This window comes from Ptychodera flava, chromosome 22 (assembly GCF_041260155.1).
Source record: "Ptychodera flava strain L36383 chromosome 22, AS_Pfla_20210202, whole genome shotgun sequence".
Classification (NCBI taxonomy): Eukaryota; Metazoa; Hemichordata; class Enteropneusta; family Ptychoderidae; genus Ptychodera; species Ptychodera flava.
In genome coordinates, this window is record NC_091949.1 from 9,688,321 (window position 1) to 9,708,538 (window position 20,218).

Below are 20,218 nucleotides of genomic sequence, written 5' to 3' on the forward strand. Positions count from 1 at the left end.
TATCTATAAACCCGTCACTTTGTCTGGGGGATTTACATGTAATGTCCATTGCGATTCAGAGATTTCCTTTTCTCTGCACAGTTCAATCGATTGAAAATCTTCAGTCAGTTTTGCTGAGTTAAGTCACCGGAAATAAGTGCACAATTGTATCGCAAATGAACTACTTTTGCAAAGGGTTTGTAAGTGCTGAGGCTCGGATACGGTACCAATGGTAGTATTCTATCATCAAAGATGTTTTAAAGCGTTATAGTAACCGTTTCCTTCATTGGTTTTTTAAAAATTAATCTGAATTTCTTTAAAAATACAATGAAACGTTATATACCATCGAAATTATTGCAGCTAACCATTAAAGGTATACAGTCACCTGTAATCTAAATATGCCCATATATGGTCAATGGGGCGTTTCTTGGTATTCAAAATGTCCATGTGTAAGGGCGCTGTTTTTAAAAAGCGGCCACCTGCTTAAAATCTGTGATTGGTTAGATTTTCTCTTTCCATGGTAACTGTGGCAAAATTGAAACAGGTGACAGAATACCTTTAAGACGGCAGGGAAATTCAAACCTTCCCTTGAAATTGCTTAAAGTTTACTTGAATTTGGATCAGTTATCAAAAACTTGTTTGGCCAAACTTAAGGCTGCCGTGAAAACCACAGCAGGGCTAACAAACACTGTGTCTACATATGTTATGGTTATTTCTGAATATAGCTCAATCTAAAAGCTTTGTTATAATCTTTCCTAGTTCCACTAATAACGTCTTTTTTTCATCATTCAATTTGAACAAAACAAATATCAGCAGCGATAACGACAAGTCTTTTGCGCGTGCGCACATGAAGACATTTTCTTCTCTATACTTAAAACTTTGATTGAAATGGAGGCTTACGCCTGCCGAAAAAACAACAACACTTATCCTGCGGAACTTGATACTTTTTTCTTAGTTCCATAACATTTATTCATCTCATTTCGAAGGAGTGTCCCATGTTCATATTAATGAAAGACAGACATCAAAAATTCCTGTTATCGTCCCTTTGAGGTAGAACGCGTCACGGGGACAAATATTCAGACTCTCAAACTTTTACATTCTTTTCTGATCTACCACTTGTGGGGGCTCATTGTAAAGCTCTGATGTAAGAAAAAAATTCAGCGTCTTAGTTTTTCGATAATTGATTTTTTCCCCATAGAATTAACACAGGGATCGCGGCCATTTTGAATAATTTCAGTAATCGGTAAAACTTTGGTAATGTGTTTCTCTAGTGTACAGTAATATTTGCATGGTGACCCCCGAAGGCTGTCGAAAGGTATCCCTGCATTTGAGGTTTATAACCGGCGCGTGGAGTATTCATTTTCGAGTTTTCTCCCTTTAAAACCATATTGGCAACTCCGAGCGCCTGTGGTTTGTAAAGTGGTCATGATTGACTGGACCTTTCAGCATCTCTAGTGTGATCACACCTATTGTAGTGATGCATCGGAACCCAGCGTGAAGCTGTTGGTTTTTATACGACTTTGTGGTAGGTTGAGAATCTGCTAATAAACATAAGTTTTTCATGACTTTGCACTTGATCTCAGAGATCTTGGATATTTTTTTTCAAATCATCGACGAATAGAAATTTCATCGAAAGAGAATCTGACACTTTGCAAAAAAAGATTATGTTTTCAAATCCAAATGAGCACTGACATCTAATATTGATTAAAGACTGCAAAAGGGAGACAACTGTTGAGGTTTAATCTGTCCATAATGTTTGAAGATGTCTTCGTGAAATGCCAAGTCAATCTGTTCCTGCACTTATGGGTAATTAACGATAGAAGCCATCTCAAATAAAAACCAAGAGCAGAACACTTTTCCCTAATTGTTATACTTACCTACAACTGCAAACCCCAATAAGATGGCACAGCTCAATCGAAACATTGTAGCTCCTCCTGTGACAAGTCGTGAAATGATTTCACAGCAAAGCTGCCGCTGTTCTCTTCTATTGATGAAATATTGGTTCTAAGTTTGGACATGCAAACCATACAATCAGCAGACTGTCGGAAGTCGAAGATTAGATAAAACAACAATGAGACAATGCCCCAATAAATCATGCATTGTCTTAATCCGTGCGCTGGAGATTTGTTAAAAGGAAAGATCAGCAGATTTGCGGGAGGTCAACTCAAGGTGACCAAGTGAGTCAAACTTTTCCGAAATCACGATGCTTTATAAACTCGAAATCCCACTCCTCGCGGTATAGGCACACCAGATTTCTTGTGTTAAAGAAAGATCATTTGCGTAATAGATAGGTTATGTCCTCCATCCTCAGATGTTCTGAGTGTAGAATGAAGTACGTTTTGTGCGTCATCAAATTACCCAAACAGTGATTACCAACCGAGACACTTTTCATGCTTTTGACCTTGAACAGGCGATTGCGACCTTTTACCTTTTCCTAGACGATAATGATATGACATTCGGTGATACACTGGTCATGCAACGGTCACTTTTCAAATTATAGATCCTTGACCTCACTGTACTGACTAGTACAAGGACAGGTTGTGTTGACAAGGTATAACAATCAATATTTCTGTATGTTTAAGGAAAACAGAGATTGAAGTACATGAACAAAACAAAACAGTCTACAATCTAGCCTCTGCGAACCCACAACACGGTTTCTTCGTTAACTGTGGCCAAACTAGTATGTTGCATCAATAACAGTAAATCTCGCTTCTACTGTCTAGCACAGCCTGAGTCCTGTGTCTATGTAGTATGATGTGCTTGATTTCAAATGGTAACTTTGCATTAAAAAGTCTCAAACACAAATGCTATCGAGACAGATGAATTATTTTATCCTCTTAAGCATTAGTTGTAGATTGGTCCTTTTACAACAAACTATAGAATGTAAATGCAAAACTAAAATGTAACTAGTTCAGCTAATTGCGGGGCATGTAGTAAATGCTACATGTTTCCTTTCAAATTACCAAATGCGGTGATTACATTTACAACTGCGATTATCAAGTATACGTTCATAACACTTGCACCGAGACTGAGTTTTGTTGCGTGTTTGGAGTGTTCAGAAAAAAAAAGCTCCCTGATTTTAATTTTCCACCACAAAGGGCTTCCCGCCTTTGTCCATGATCATCGCCAGAGACAATTTACAAAACAAGCACAGCGAACTAGATACGAGGCAGATTGCCATTTTTTCCCCGATCGACTTATACTGTAAAACTTTCTTCCCACTTTATTACAGCGCAGTCCCTATATCCACTGTGATTACAGTAAGTTGTTTTGCGAAAAGTATTCTAATCGATTGATTGTGATAGACATATTGTTGTTCCCGGGCGACGCGTATGACCACAGGGTCTTGCGAGCAATATTCGTCTAGAAGTTATGAATATGATCAATAAATGTCTTGTATTAAACTTTTTTTCAGTATACAAGCCTTACCTGTGTCCAGTATGTGCCTATTACATTACCCTAGCTATCTGTTTATAGTATTTCAAAGAAATACTATACACAGATAGCTGGGACATGGAGGTAGCAGAGAATGCTACCTCCATGGCCAGGGTAAAGTATTAGGCACACACTAGACACAGGTATAGGCTAGTATAATGAAAAATTGTTTAATACAAGACATTTATTGATCATATTCATAACTTCTAGACGAATATTGCTCGCGAGACCCTGCGGTATGAGTCCGCTGATGGCTTATATGTTCCAAAAGATGACGTCATGAAGGTATTAAAATCGCCCCCAACGGGAAACACATATACGGTCCCTCTACTCCAAGACCAGTCTCGGGAGTTTTCATTACTCGTTCGCTGTTGCTCAGCCCCTAAACCTATTCCAGTGATTAATCTACTCTCCGTGGAGTAACATCATACATATGTTAAAATTTGGCCAAGTGATTTTGTTGTTTGATATGAACATGCACAATTAAAGATATTGTTTTTTCATTCTTCACTAATATGGCCTACTTGCTGAATCAAAAGTAATATCAAAGTATTGTCCAAAAGTGTTTCTTGTGACGAACAGGAACGACAGATCTAGAATTGCGAGTGAAAGTCTTGGTCGAGTACGATAAACTTTGCGCGCGGGCAAATGATGCAGATGTAATATTTTTTACGCATTTGCAAAAAATTACTGTAATTTTGTCACGCTTCAACAAGCCTAACGTAGAAAACTGTACTCTCAGCACCCTATGTTGCAGTGTAAGCTGTAGATATCTGAAAAAGTAGGGACTAAAAGTAGCTTACAACACATCATCGCTAAGTACAATTGTTTACGTCGTCACTGTTCACAATAAAAAGTAATATTGGCTATGAGGTTGCACCTTTCCAAAGTATATCCACTTGCCTACAATGTGTGTGAGAATTTCAAAGTAGCGTTAACTATTCGGAAGCGCCACTGTAGAGTGATTATGTTGCTCTGAATAGGAAATTGATCGACCAGACGACAAATTACTCTAACACTTTGAGAAACAAATTGCCATAAAGTTGTTGTTTGGATTGTTTTCCTCCCCTCAGTATCAAATGGTGTGCCGTAACATTTACATACAATGGTATTTGGTTGAGAGAACGGTGTTTTCCCTCCCACTGACAGTCTACATTATTTTGAAAAACATAAAACAAACTAGGCCAAGGTTTTGAGTGAAAAATTCGTGTGGTTCCGGTTGCGCGACCTATCCTATGTTTACCCGTTAACTCTAAACTTTAAATCCTTGCATAAAGGCAGAAGTAAAAAGAAACATTAACAACCGTGGAATTTAGCGAAAAATACAAATCCACGAGAACTTCAGTGAGATATGTTCATTATTGCAAGCCAACGATGTCCATAATTTGTCATTAATTTCATTCAGCAAAAAAGGCCATGAAGACGAAGATTTTTGGCCACTTTCTGGTTGCTGTCAAGCGGACTTTCAAACACATGTTGGAGGGACGTCATTCTGAATGTTTTCCTCTTTGATCAACTCACTGTGTGTTGAATCTGCTGCTGGCGATATAACTGGGCAGTGGCTGGAAGCGTAGCAGACTAATGATTGTAATACGAATCAATCTTGCATGTTGGAGAGACATTGGAAAACCTCGGGTAAAATATAATCATCCTATCGTTAAGAGCAAATGCGGGCAGTTTAAAAATGGCAAAAGAAAGATGTTGAGAGAGAAACTACGACCATTAGAAAGACCATGTTCTTGGACGATCTGATGTACTTGTACAACAGTTTGCTGCCATTTTGGTGAACAATACACAAAACTGATTTATACATTTCACCAGACTAAAGGAAGATTTTTGAAGTTCTACAGTATAAACTTTAATGATGTTTTTATTTTTCTGTTTTAGTAAAAATGAATCAAACCTTTAAATAAGGCAAATCAGTAACAGTGAATTTTTAACGTTCAAGTACGGTATCGATATCCCCACAGAGTACTTACTGGTAAGTTTGGTGCAATATTTTTGCAATTTTACCAGTTCTTTGATCTGATAAGTGATTTTACAAACCACATCGACTATATATTACTTTCCTGTAATTATAACCCAAGAGGACCCCTCATTGGAAATATTCCCCACTTTCAAATCATTATCCTTTCGATCACACTCGTATAGGCCTACTGCTGCCATTACTGCATCGCTTTGTGATAACATTGCCTGGAGATACGGCCAGTGGATACATCTTCCAAATCCATACTTAGTTAGTCAGATGCAACTTTTTCATATCCGGTGGATCCAGCCATACTATCGTAGATTTCATATAAATCTAGGCTGGGACTTATACACAGATGTACAGTATTTTCAAGGAGCTTATGGTTACATACGATCAGGGTTTATGTTCAGATCAATACTGAAGTTTATGAGTTAAACAAATGCCATCATGATGACGAGTTCATTCCTAAATACATGAATGTGATCAAATTAGTAAATCATCTATAATTTCATCTTCTAAAACCTTGACTGTGGTCATTGACACACAGCTCAGTTTTCTGTAGAAGAATTTGGATGACACGATCCCTTCGTAACACTGCGATCTCAAAGTTTTTCAAAATAAATTGAAAACAAACACAGAAAATTAATATTGTGATATAAATTTATAGCATTTTTTCTGGCAAAAGTGTATGTGTTACAGGTACGATGTAGTTGCGCCCAGTTGCCCATTCAGTTACTCAGGCTGAACACATTGCAAGGAAAATTGTCAAAAATCTGCACAAAATTCCATCAAGAAAATTTTAGAGGAAATTAGGAAAGTTCGGTGATCATTTTCGCAAAGAAAGAATTCAAACATGAACATGCATGGAAAATACTAGTATACTTGCTAGAGAAAGTGTGGAAGCGACCGGGCGCGGGTGCCAGGAGCGATCTGGTTTCATACTTCGGAAGCATGCTGTACCTGGACCGACTTCACTGCACGATTCCAAAGCAGGGGAATCTAGGAACATAAGCAATCCTGTGCATTGCAAGTGTGTTAAAAATATCTGGCCTTTGAATGTACAAACTTTTTAGAACACGGGAGCACAGCGTAGTATTAAAAATCTTTATTGCGATGAGATTTATTGTGGCGTGTGGCAGGGCCACAGTCGCTTGTGAACCGATATGCTGCAACGGCGACTGTGTGGTAGTCTTTCTAATGCATACCACAGCTAGCGGCTGACGGCCGTCGTGTATCGCTTCACAAACGACTGTGCTTCGGTCTTCTTCCGGGGAACACTATCACAATAATTCAAACATAATCCTCGGTAGGAAAAAAGAGAACTTATAAAAATACGACGTGTTCCTGTTTCTGTCGTGATACCCCACGACAAGACGTTGCGAGGCGAACTGGAATCTGAATCCAGTTTGGATACATCAAAGGAGTTCATAGGTCAAGGGTACTTTACCCATGATCCTACACTAAGCGGGAAAGAAGAACCATGGCTTTGAGAGTAGGGGTTCTCGCTGCTTGCTTCTCTAAACAGTGTATAGTAAGCAGTAACAGGTAAACGACCTACACCGTTCTTTTGTCATTGGCTAGGTGTGCAAGCTGTGGCTGCAGTAAACGGTCACCATGTTTACCGATCAAAACAGAGAGACAAAGGCAAGGTCCGGGGTTGTGAAGTCCTACCGAAATGTACCGCGCACTGCACTGTGTACCGATGGTCAACAGGGCGCTGTGATTGTTTACTGTTGTTTACAATATAGTATTGTATGTAAAATGCAGATATGTTTTCCATTATTTGTTGTCTATTGTCGTCGATGTTTGGGTTTTCCGCATTCCGTTGTGACCAGATCGGCGACAAAACGCCTTCAGAATATGGCATCCATCAACGGTCATCTGGTGGTGGTACATGACGGTCCTACTAATCACTGCCCGTGACTGCCCGTAGCTGCCTGAGCATTGCCCAAGGAAAGGTGGGCCAAATTTCGCTCATTTTAACACTAGGCCAATAGGTTCAGTTTATATCATGCCCAACCAACCAAAAATATCATTGATTTGGCATTAACCTGATGTTTTCTACGGCAGTTTTGGAACACGGAAGACGCCTGGCTTGAAGGACGTCGCCAGCTTGATACTTAGCTCTGCATGGCAGGGCTGTGTGTTACCGGCGTTACACGGCCTCCCACCACAGCCCTGCAGACTGATATAGAAAGAACCGCTGGTCCACCTGCAGAAACACGGTGGGCAGTTTATCCGCCGAAATAAGCCGATTTTGAATCCAAAACTTGCATTGATCTTCGTTTTCGAGCACACCCACCTCCCCTGGGTACACGATGTGCCCAGCCGCGCTTGTAAACTTACGCAAAGCCTACTTTTCTTTCTCTATGCAAGGGAAGCGTTCGTAACCGCCGCCATTGTTAATGTCATTCAACCCATGAGCACTCGGGCGAAAACCAGCCTTGCTAACAAAAGAGGTTCTTTCTATATCAGTCTGCAGGGCTGTGGTGGGAGGCTGTGTAACGCCGGTAACACACAGCCCTGCCATGCAGAGCTAGCTTGATACTGAGATCATACCATTCAGTCCAAGAGGTGGCACAATAACCTCGTCCAGCGCGTACAGCCTGACAGCATACCACCCCTTGCACTGAATGGTATGATCTCTCAATCAAGATGGGGACGTCTTTCTGGTCGAAAGCCCAGTGTCTTTCGGGTTCTAAAACCGCTACAGAAAACACCAAATCAATGATATTTTTGGTTGGCTGGGCATGATGTAAATTCAACCTATTGGCTTAGTGTTAAAATTGGGCGAAATTTGGCCTACTTACTCATCGGGCAGTCCTCGGGCAATCCTCGGGCAGCTACGGGCAGTAATTAGTAGGACCCGTACATGATGTGAACGTTAGCTGCAAATACCAAGACAAAACCTCGAGCTACAGTACTACAGCATACAGACACCGCCGAAGTTGTGCTAAGTTTTAATGCAGTAGAAATACGAAAAACTTAATGCAACTAAGGCGGTGCCCGTGCAGCAGCTGTGAACGTATGCTTGCTGGCTCTGCATACATATGGTTCTGTTTTCCCCAGTAAAAATCCATCGAAAGGAAAGAAATGACCCCCATCGCAGCGTTTCATCAAGACAGGGGGATGGGGGGATTCCCCCTCTGTTGACAAGTTGGCACCCTCTAGCAATTTGTCAAGGGGGGACTAGCCCTCATGAAATTGTGCCAGTCACACCTCTATACAAGTAGAACACATGAACTGGTGAAATCCCCCTACATTTTTGGTAAAGGGGAAATCCCCCCCCCCTTTTGATGCCATCCTAGATGAAACACTAGAAAAAAGTTGTGATTTTTCCCTTATTGAAAAATGTTGCCATAGTATCAAACCACTGTAAATGAAGCCCTGTTGTTTTCAAAATCCTGGAGGCTTCTTATACACTGATGAACCAGGCGCCTGTCCTTGAACTTGAAGTGGTTTTATAATTTCTCAAACTGCCTTCAATCAAACCGCACACATGTAAACTCATGATAGTGTAGCCTGGGTCAGTTCAATAATAGCAACAACCATTAGCTGCAGTGCTGTATCTCTAGATTATGTCTTGGTCTGGTTTTGCAGTCCGACCCACATATTAAGGGAAAACTTCTAGCTACAGTGTACAGCGCTGCAGCTACAACAAACGTTGCATGCCCCCTCCCCATGGCTAAACTATTGCAGCTACATGTTGCCTATGTATGGTTTTCTACCATTATACCTCTCTGAAAACTAATATAGTTTGGATATAAAATGAATGGAAGTTGATATTTCTTTTACTGACATTAAGGTCAGACAGTTTGGGAGAGTATGGAGGTATGGAGGCTCCTCCATGAAGGTTGCTAGTTTGCTCTATCGACTAGATAAAGAGTCTTGCAGAGCTGTTGTGTAGGCCATGTAATACCTAGAACACAGATTTGTATGCAGGGCTAGACACATGCATATATTTGCCAATAACTACTATTATATCATACCAGTATATTGATGGCGCAAATACTGCGTTCTGATTGGTCAAGATGTGAAAATGACAGTGCTATATTCGCAATATAGTACAGTTGAAACAGGCATGAGCTCTCAGGTAGAGAAAGAATTCCCAGTTTGATGTTTTATGCCAGAATTTCAATTCAATTTTATAATATATTAGCAGTAAACCACCTCAGCAACGAGTATACCACTCGATCTTGACCAGTTCACTCCATATATACATTTGCTATAGCTCGTGCACATGTTTGGAACTGGTCAAAATCTTGTGGTACAATGTCGCTAGGTGTGGTTTAAGAATAAACCACACTCAACAATGGTATACCACAAGTTTTTACCAGTTCATGAGCAATAGCGAGTGCATATTTGAAGTGAGCTGGTCAAAACCGAATAGTATACCGTCACTGAGTGAGATTTATTGCTGTTGCATCATACAGTATATTGATATTCTGGTGTAGAATGTCAAAAAAGGATATTTGCCCTTGCCAAGAGCTTGGGCGCATGCCAACTGTGCTATATCACGAATATTGCACAGTTATTTTCATGTCTCGACCAATCAGATCGCTGTATTTGCGCTATCAATATGCTGGTGTGATATAATGCATAAATAGCATAATTGTATATTTCTCAGACCGGATGTGACTCAGGTGTAGTCAAGTCATGGACATGGTTGTGTGTTCATGGTTAAAGAACCTTGGTAAATGTAAGATTTGTGGGACTAAATTATGGTGGTTTGCATTGACCCATTGGCAATGGATGAACCAGACATACTATCTAAATTGAGGTGTTGCCAACACTGCCAAACGTAACAATCAGCCCAGCAGTAATATCAGTCTCTTACAAAGAAATCAATCCTGCAAAAGTTGAAACATTGTTTCACAGAAGGTCAGACGTAGTCAAATACCACCACCATACATGTCTACGCACAGACCGCTAACTGTCCAAGATGTATCACTTGGTTTCAGGTGCACAGGTGTAGTTCTTTTGACTAAGTCTGACATCCTGTAAGACAACATTTTAACTTTGGCAGAGTTGAATGCTCAGTGATCGACTTGTATCACCGCTAAAGCTGATAATTATACCTGACAGTGTTGGCAAAACTTCAATTTAGATAATATGTGAAGTTCCTGTAATGTCAAGGGGTCAAAGCAAACCACTGTAATGGGACAGTTACTATAACTTTTGATAATATTTCCATTAATTTTGATCCCTAAGACTAGGACATCGTCTTCCTCCAAAAGATGTTGAAACACAAAGTCTTACCCTTATCAACATGATACATTGTGTACAACATGCAATGTTACTGCTGACAAGTAAATCCTACAGTAGACAGAACTTTTTCAATTGCCATCCCCCAAAACACTAGACAGTGACACATACAAGCTATGATTGACAAGTTGAATACCAGGCATTGCAACATGACTTTTGGAGTGGAACAAGAAAGTATTATATTCAATAAGATATGGAAAATACATGCAAATTGACATCTATGTTTTATGTTGACATTATCAAGATTTACATGTATGAGCCATGCTGTCATGGTTACAACTCAAATTGAGGTTTGATCTAACAACATGTGTGGCTTTCTTGGCTCTGTATTGGAACCAGTTAGTTTATTGATGCATTCATCATGAGATTCTTATTTATGTCAAATGTGTGCAACTTTAGCAAAGACTGAAGAAGACTTTTGCCAATGCTTAAGTTTTACTAATCAACATAATGTTAAGGGGTCCAGTTTCAAAAAAGATACTAATGGCCCCCCTGAGCAAACTATTGTTTTCATAATGGAGATTGGGCCAATTTGTTCTTCAGGTGTGCCCAACTTTTGTATACATCTTCTCATCTTTGAACACTATCCCGAAATTCCAATGCCATTTTCAGCACAAATTTTTCCTCAAATTTCAAGTTCAAAACACCAGCATACCGGTATTAGCATGGTACATTTATCTGACGCACACAGTTTCAAATACTAATACTCTACCAATAGCATATTTTGAATATCCAGGACCATTGTTGTCAAGTTTCAAAACAACACGACTTTAAACAACATATTTTTTTGACATCTCCAGGACAGTTGCACTGCTGCAGTTGCAGGCACTCAGGAATGTATCATCAAGTGCAGAATATCCAGATAAACCGAAGAGACCGTTGAGTCCATTCTTGAAGTATCTACGTGAAAACAGAGAATATTTTGAATCTTCCAATCCAGGTTAGTAAATTTGCTCACATGTGTAAGTCTGAGTCCATTTCTGTCAAGTCAAATCACAAACTTTAGAAATGTAAATACAAATAGTATACAGAAATACAGCTAACCAGTAGTGATACTTCTATATTAAGTGCTGACGATGACTGCAAACACAATGATTGAACACTTATTGAAAGTGAAGGAAACTGAAAAAGATTTCAAGGCAACTTCAGTTGTCACTTCATTATTGTCACGGTTATTCTGCATATGGCCTAATTGTAACAAAGTTGCATACTAATATGTCAACCATGTTCTACAGTATATATCATGATCATATGCGTGTATTTCATGCTTTTCAATCAGTGGTGTGTATCACTGATACATATTCTGCATGACGGTTTGATGATCTGTTAACTGTGTTTCTACTACATTCTAGGTACTGGATATCGGAAAATTGTGGAAATTGCAGGGGAAGAATGGAGAAGCATGCCAGAAGATGAGAAAAAGGTGTGGTTTTCCTCGTTTTGTCAAGTTTAACTTTGGTTGATGTTTTGTTTCTACATCTTCAAAAATATCACAAAAGTTCAAAGCATCACATTAGTGAGTCTAATAATATTAAAACCAGATAAGTTTTTCATGGATGGTTATTGAAAATTAAGCATGTTTCAACTAAATTCAGCCAGGCTGTTTTGAAATAAAGTCTTTTTGAGAAAGAGGGTTAAAAATGTGTACTATACTATAGCTCAGGTGAGTATGCGGAACGTCTTTCAATCTAAACAAAAAACATGGTTTGAGTGGATAGATTTATGACTTTAAAATCATAGACAATAGCATCTTCCCCTTTACTAAATCAAAGTCATAAACAACCACAAGTGCCTTTGGAGCCAGTATTTGCATTTGGAACGGCGCCCTCTATGGTAGGAGCTGTTCTAGAAGTGTAAAGAACTGCACTTTCAGAATGTTGTATGAAAGATACATAGAGAAAGAATTCTGTGACAGCTGTCAAAATTTTCATTTCACACAAGGGTTGTACACATCAGGGAGCTGTTTTTTTGATGTCTTATCCAATTTGGTAGTACAGATAGTAGATAATAAAACTTGATTTGGCATTCAGTTTTCACTGTGAAAGACGTGTGTACCAGTACACAAGTCTCACATCAAATCGCACCTTGTAGTATGTATTAGTTCCTGCTTCAAAACACAACTACACTACAGTTAAGGTAGTATGCATCTCATAAGTGAGACTTTTGCTCGAACTTTCCTCAATGAAACTTTAAACTATACTCTTATAAAATCAAGGATAAAAATTGGGGGTCACCGTGCAAAGTTTGGTACTAGAGAAACAAATAATGTAACATTTTCCATACCAATATTTGAAATTCAAAATGGCCACCATCCCTGTGTCAACTGTATTGCGAAAAAAATAAAATAGCCCTAGAAGAGCTTTAAAATGAATCCCCACAAGTGATAGATTAGAAAATTATTGTGAAGATTTGAGTCCAAATGTCTGCCTTAGCATATTTCATCTAAATTTTGTTGTGTATCATTGTACCATAACCATTTTTTCAGATCCAAATTTACTAGTTGTTTGTGTAAAATGTGTCAGGTATATTGTCATTTTTCCAGCCCTATGAAGATGAATTCAAAGCAGCATTTGCACAGTATAAGGAAGAGGAGAAAGAATTTCTGGCAGGATTGACAGAAGAACAACTTGATGCAATGAAGGAACACCTTGGCGAAAAGAAAAAATCACTAGTGAAAAAAAGGTTAGCAAAGGTAAGGTATAATGTTTCAAACATCCAGTATTGGAACTGTCATTCATACTCGCAAACTTTCCCATCAAACATCACAATTGTAAACATTTGATGTTATGAACAAGCATCACTCATATGCAAGTTAACATGTCCATGAAGACTTCAATGCAGACATTATTTATCTCTCAATGCAACGTATATGTGCATTTGGTGGGATACTTTGTTAAAAGTTGCATATATAGTACAAAAATTGCTGGAAAGGAGGGACATGGTGTTTTTATTAATAAACTCAGGGGAAGTTTCTATCAAGGCCACAAAGGCATGAGTAGCTTTACATAAATTCTAATCAGTTTATTTATTCAAATTACATACACATAATAATTTTCTCAACAATCAAAAGCAAAGCTAGGCATTTCATATGCTTATGCAAAACTCTTCACATAAAACACCATCAAGAGGCAGTATAACAATGCCTGATATTATAAAGATAGAAAAAAAATCTGTGCAAACGTGAGACTTTTTTAAGTTAAGAATGTGGCACTTTGTTTTTCTTGATTTTGCATGTTTTGCTACCTTACGATACATCAGAGCTTGGAGTTATGAAATTTCCATATCAGAATTCTGTACATTCTTGATTTCACTGTGTACTTGTGTACGTTGTTTATCGGGTCCTTATTACAACCTGTGAACAAAGCAAGCCTCTTGTTTGCACAATGACACACCATACCTTAGGGAGAAAGTTTATAAAAGTGAAAGACTTCGTTTTGGAGATAAAAAATTGACAAAGATATTAAAGGTGAAAGAGATTTACTAGCAATTTTGAAGACATACCTGCTGCGTAAAACATTGTCTTCATGATTTTAATGGATTATCTTGGGATTACTGAACTGAAGATAACAGGCTTCAGGATCAGGCTCTGAGGAAGGGTTGTACAAATTTTGTAAGAAGGGCTTTGCATTGGCACTGCGGGATCCGTAGGGATTGATGTATAGGAATGTGATTATCCAGTGTTTCATCTAGAGAGGGGGATGGGGGATTCCCCCTCTGTTGACATGTTGGCACCCCAGTAATTTGTCAAAGGGGGACCAGCTCCAATGAAAAGGTGCCAGTCACACCTTAGAGATACAAGTAGAACACATAAACTGGTGAAATTCCCCAACATTTTCTGGTAAAGAGGGAAAATCTCCCAGTTGATGGCATCATGGATGAAACACTGGTGATTCTATATTCTGTACCATTATTGCCATTCTGAGTGTCCTAACCAGTTAAACTACTTCACAGTACAACGACAAATTTTTAAATTCTTATATTTCTTTCCAGAGGAAAGTGAAACTTGGGCGACCAAAACGGTTTATCCCAGCAGTGGGATTTTACATAAGAGACAAATTAAATGAAGCATCCAAGGAGGGTATAAGTAACCAAGAGAGAAAGGTACTGTTTGTGTAAAATGATCTAAGTCATAAAATCTATAACATTGTTTTCATGGTTCCCTTCATAGCTGTTTTCAAGATATTTCTGAACAAGTTGATTCAATCTAACACAGGAACCATATCTGACATATCACATTCACCTGTACATTATGATTTCTTTCCGAATATTCTCTTTTGATAAACACTGTTCTTTCCAGCGGCATTTTCATTTTTGTCTTTCCTTGGTTTAATGATGACTCATGCTATAAATAATTGAAGTTTGTGTAATTTTTGTCACAGGACATGTTCGCACGTGTTTCGTTGGAGTGGAAAAATGTCCCAGATTATGAAAAACAGGTATGGAATATCAGTGCTTCAAAATCTCATATATTTACTCTAATACTCCCTGTTTTTGCCTTTCACTAAAATGTAGACTCAAGAACAGCAGAACAGATAGAAATTAGCTGTCAAATGCCATAAACTTAGGATAAAACACCCAACTCAGCATTTTGATAAATAACTGCTACATGATAGTTTTTAAGTCGCATTCTATATTCATTTCTTTTAGCTATTACACAAAATACAAAAATTCTCTTTTTTGACCAGAAGTATATGAAGTATAAAGCCTGAAACTAGCAGTTACAAATACATGGATGATATAGCTTGATAACTGGACATTCTTTTGACATTCATACCAGAGTATACATTGTCCTACTGATGCATCATGGGAAATCTTACATTATTCAGTGATAAAATATTAATGTAACTTGCCTTTGTAAACAGCCATATATAGAGATGTCAGAGAATGACAGAAAACGATACGAGGAAGAAATGGCCGTATGGGAGGAGAGAATGGTGGAGATTGGTGAATATGACGTCATCAGGGAATCTAGCAGAAAGAAACTCAAAGAAAAAATTGCAAAAGGTAAAGAGCAAAGAAGGCTTAGAAGGAGGAAATATTTAACAGCTGGACTTCCAGTTTACCAAAAGATTTTGAAAGAAGGTGTGTTCCCCAATGAACCGTGGTCTAAATAATATTCTTACAAACATCTTTCCTGTCCCATTTTTGATGGCATTCAGTTGAACAGTTCTCCAAAGTTATTACTCCTGGCCAGTTGTGACTAGTAAAGCATACTTTATTGGGTTCAGGGTTTGAAAGATAGTGAAAGAACCAATTTTGTGAATTTTTGTGATTCCCAACTGAAAGTTTGATATGTTGAGGTAAAATTACTGTCCATCGTGAAAGACAAAGATGGTGCACAGCTCATATCCAGCTGATGAAATGGAACGTTCCACTCAGCCTACACTGGCAACACGAATAACACATACATGTACTTGTAGAGGCCTCGGATCGTTATAGATGTAGGTTTGAAATGCTGTGCATTTTGGCTGAATATCATCCTGTGAAGTGTGAGAGGATGTGATATCTTCCCAATGGTGTTGTTTTCCTAGATGACCACTTAACCACACCAGAAAGCTGCATAACATGGAAGCATTATTGATGCATTCAGGGGGAATAGACTTTATTACACATACGTGGATATTACTGTTTGTACATTGTTCATGCTCAGTGTTCGTTATTTCAAAGTTTAAGCTGTTGTTGTCGCCATTGTAAACCAGCCACAAATTCATGAAGTGCTGAGGTATACATTGGCTCATTTGAATGTTCACAATGATTACAATGGATTTCTATAAGTTTCTTGCTTCCTTTGATCTTTTTCCTTTCACACCAGATCACTTTGTTAAGTAATACTTTTGTTGTTGCCGGTGTTTAGTTTACACAGTGTCAATGAAAAGTAACATGTAGGAACAATGAAGACAATGAGGGGCTTTTTCAGAGGGCAATTCAACAAACTTTATGTGATTCTCAGCTCAAAAACTAGTCTCACAAACTGAAAGGCACTTTGACGTGATTTGTCCAACTTTCTTTATTTGAAGGAAAGTTGGTTGTGGTTGGTGTGAGTGGAAAGAGTTTTTTCAGAGACAACCACTTGAGGGCGATATCGGCACTGCATTTACATGTACATACATTTATGATTATTTATGAGTGGTCAGGATAGCCGAAACACAAAGGAACAGCACACTTTAATAATTGGCAATGCAGTGATGGAAAATGTGAAGTGACACAGGATAACAGATATGAAAGCTGAAAAGTGGCAATAGCTTGACATAGAATCAGGTTGATAACAAGTGTTTTAACAATGTCTGTGCCATTGGACAATCAGAGATAAGAGCGTCCTGTATGAGACATAACATCCATGCATACAAACCAAGCACTCTATAAGAAGTTATCAATGTCATCTGAGCGAGCTTTTGTATCAGTACATGTATGTACTGGTATATCTCCGTTAAGTTGAATATTAATCGTGGCTACCAGTAACCCTGTGATAACACAGAAATCATATCGATTTAGATTCTAACAGTATAACAGTACAAGTAATAGAGCAGCAGTGGCCATCAAATTCCTCCCTTGAAAGTTAGTCAAGTAAATGTTAAAACATTTCTTGCCATTGTACTGCAACTGCCAGATGAGGAAAAATTCCCTTATTCAAGTGTCTCCTCTTTACACAAAGTACCGTAAAACAACATTGATGAGTGTCTGTGAACAACAGAGATAGTTTCCAGTTGTGGCTTGTTGTGATGTTTGGCTGTATTACTCCATAGAATGCACTTGTGTTTGATGTATACGGTAGAAAGGAGAGAAGTGCATTGTCACTCATGTCAGTGGCGTGGTGATCAGATAGTGCTTTAACTTTTATTGTGACATTGTAACTATACAATCGTTTCAAATATATCTTTTAGATCCTGAAAATGAATTGATCAAAGTTGAAACCATGCAAAAAATGACAAGGTCAATAGTGTATGGCTCTAGCAGATAGATGTGAAAGGTTGGATGGTTGCAAATTAGTTTAGAATGTCCAAAGCACTGCTCTTTAATTAATGTCTCCCCAAATCGTAGAAATGAAATAGTCATGTTTTTATTTTTTTCTGGTTTTATTTTTCAGAACAAAGTGAAGAGCATTGATTCCAGAAGAGAATAGAAAACATTTTGTTTTATATACAGTATGGTGTGAAAACTGGAACTTTGTGGCCAGTAAACTGAAGATAGAGGAGTGAAGTGATATAAGTTAATTATGAATGCTGTAAGATATGCTCGACTTGATCTGCAATAAGAATTAGGGGGGTTCTCATACAACTTTGTAGACAGTGTGGATGCAAGGATATTGTAATGCTGTGCTTGTTACATTGTAAACTTCACTACAAGCTCCTCTCACAGTTTTCATGTCTATCATCTTGATGACGTGGGACAAAACTCAAGCAAACACCATGCATCTATTTATGTAAATGAACGACATAAAACGAACAAAGGGACTCAAATATTTACAATTGAACCTTTGTCATGAAATGTATAGTTCAAGTTGTTTTGTTCACAGGGATCTGACAATGATTGGTTCTGTTATGTAAAGAGATTAAGCATTCGAACCTTCGCAGATCCAAGATTTGTCATGTGACAGGGTGTGTAGTGATAAGTGCCAATCACTTGGTTACAGAAACCATTGACTGCAACAAAGGAATGGTCTAAAGGCAACATTTATTGTTACAAAAAATGTACTATGCAACAGTTGGCCACTCAGAGTTCATGAAACTAAAACACCAATGTGTTAAAACCTGGAATGAAAGTTATTCCAGGTCATGAGATCATCCAGGTGGTGTCATTGCCTTTTTGTTTTCCATTGAAATTGGAAATCAAGAACAGAGCTGTTTTGAATTTAACCTATCACTGTATATTGGCCATTACAGATACCTCTTGTCTAGTGTTCAGGTGTATAGAGAATTTTGGCTACAGGTGGCAAAAATAAAAATGTAGGCAGTTATAAGGTAGTATGTGGGCACATTAAATTTTTACAAAATGTTCCTGATTTCTCAGTAAATTAATAATTTTCACAGTTGGCAAATTTTAGCTGACTGTTATCGACTGGCCTTCCAACCTACTCTCACGGCAAATTTGCCAGGTCATTTTAATTAAGCTTTCTTTCCTCTAATTTATACATATTCCGTGCATTTTTGTGAAAGAAATCAATTCCTTTCTCATCAAAATTGAACCTTACTACTTGGCAAATGCTATATATCATTCTTGTTGTGTTATGCTAAGCAACTCCCATTAATGTTAATGTAAATATGGAGATAGCTTTCCGTTTACTCGAATGAAATGTTTTTTATTTGTGTATCCATATCATTTTTACTGAATAAAAAATATTCAGCCCATGTTTAATGTCTTCAGAAGAACAAACTTCAAATAATGATGTACGGATGAAATTGGTCATCCAAACCTGAATGGTTATGTGTCAAGAAACCACAATATCCAGATATCAATGGCTATTTTTATGTTCTTGTCCACGGATCTGAAATATCATGTACATGACAATTCATCAATCAGGTTTCATCTCAGAAAGGTTATGCCGCATATTCAGTACATGTATTAATTTTCATAGCTTTTATGAGATGTGTGTTGTCCATTTTTGGAAAAAAAGACAAAATACAATGTGTATTGAATTGAGGATCAGCTTTGTTTTGTGTGTTTCTGAATCTCAAGCTGATATGATACATCCTGTTGTCCAAGAAAAATCTTTGGATTTGTGTGAACTTGAAGTATGGCAATGGAGTTACAATGGACAAATGCTAAATGTCACAATACCTTATGATAAAATCCTATATTAGACAAATTGAGTAGTTTGTTTTGAAGAATATCACAACAGTTTTAGGTATTCTCAGATTGTAATATTTATAATCCTATCCCTTTACAGAATTACATTCATCACTGAATTGTCTGATCTCATGACACCAATGGTACAATAACAAGTGCTGATGGTATAGCCTTTGAATAAAATCAGTCATTTAGAATATTCAAATAACATAACATCAGTCCAAATATGAAACTCAAAATTTATAGCAGGTGATTTTTATTTCCAGCAAACCAATGACAAACCAATCTCAAATTTAAATTCTTTGATTGAGTTGAATGGTGATCTGTAATTGGGAAACACAACAGGTGCAGACATGCATACTTTGATGTTATCATCATCATTGCATTGAAATATAACATTTTGCTACTGTTACTGAGGGTCGTTGACCTAATGAATATTTATGCAGTCTGGAGTGAAAACCAACACGCATACATTGAAAAGGTAAAAGATTTCAAAGAAATAAAGATATCTGTATGTAAGCCTTAAAAAAAAGATTGTCTGAGTGTTTTCTTTGGGTCAAGCAAGGTAGTAATCTTGTCACAAAAATGGAACAAACAGTTTCTGAAGGATATAGGCTATTCCCAGTGGGATGTCATAGCAATTACATTTCCAATGTCATTCAGGTTCCAGGGAGACGCCTCACATTTCATATCATTCATTTCTGACCCCTGCTGTGTGTTCACTGATGTGTAAAGACAAATTAATATACACATTCTCCCCAATCATTGTCTGCTATGAACAGAATG

General features: G+C 37.9%; 2 protein-coding genes across 3 annotated transcripts in view; one reads left to right on the plus strand and one right to left on the minus strand.

The window, feature by feature from the left end:
* Positions 1-3,549, minus strand: part of LOC139122632 (arginine-binding periplasmic protein-like) — a 14,680-nt gene extending 11,131 nt beyond the window's left edge. Inside the window, exons 1-3 of the mRNA XM_070688207.1 lie at positions 3,409-3,549; positions 2,408-2,548; positions 1,857-2,018 (exon numbers count right to left, since the gene is read on the minus strand). Of these exons, the coding sequence (XP_070544308.1) occupies positions 1,857-1,902 (46 nt within the window). The 5' untranslated portion in view covers positions 1,903-2,018; positions 2,408-2,548; positions 3,409-3,549. The remainder of the gene's footprint in view (positions 1-1,856; positions 2,019-2,407; positions 2,549-3,408) is intronic.
* Positions 3,550-6,801: 3,252 nt separating this feature from the next.
* Positions 6,802-19,964, plus strand: LOC139122629 (transcription factor A, mitochondrial-like). 2 transcript variants are annotated; one of them, XM_070688205.1, is made up of 8 exons: positions 6,802-6,928; positions 11,449-11,588; positions 12,001-12,071; positions 13,191-13,340; positions 14,639-14,749; positions 15,028-15,084; positions 15,511-15,730; positions 17,733-19,964. In XM_070688205.1, the coding sequence occupies exons 1-8, from the start codon at positions 6,864-6,866 to the stop codon at positions 17,750-17,752; spliced, it is 834 nt and encodes a 277-aa protein (XP_070544306.1). In that variant the 5' UTR covers positions 6,802-6,863; the 3' UTR covers positions 17,753-19,964. The 2 variants fall into 2 exon arrangements, with proteins under 2 accessions (XP_070544306.1, XP_070544307.1); XM_070688206.1 differs by having other exon boundaries at positions 15,511-15,652.
* The last annotated feature ends 254 nt before the right edge of the window (positions 19,965-20,218 follow it).

Excerpts from the sequence above, each read along its gene's own strand:
- LOC139122629 (XM_070688205.1), top strand. The coding sequence starts at position 6,864 with ATGGCTTTGAGAGTAGGGGTTCTCGCTGCTTGCTTCTCTAAACAGTGT. Across the intron at positions 11,589-12,000 it reads TTTTGAATCTTCCAATCCAG|GTACTGGATATCGGAAAATT; the intron begins GTTAGTAAATTT and ends ACTACATTCTAG. Across the intron at positions 15,085-15,510 it reads TCCCAGATTATGAAAAACAG|CCATATATAGAGATGTCAGA; the intron begins GTATGGAATATC and ends CTTTGTAAACAG.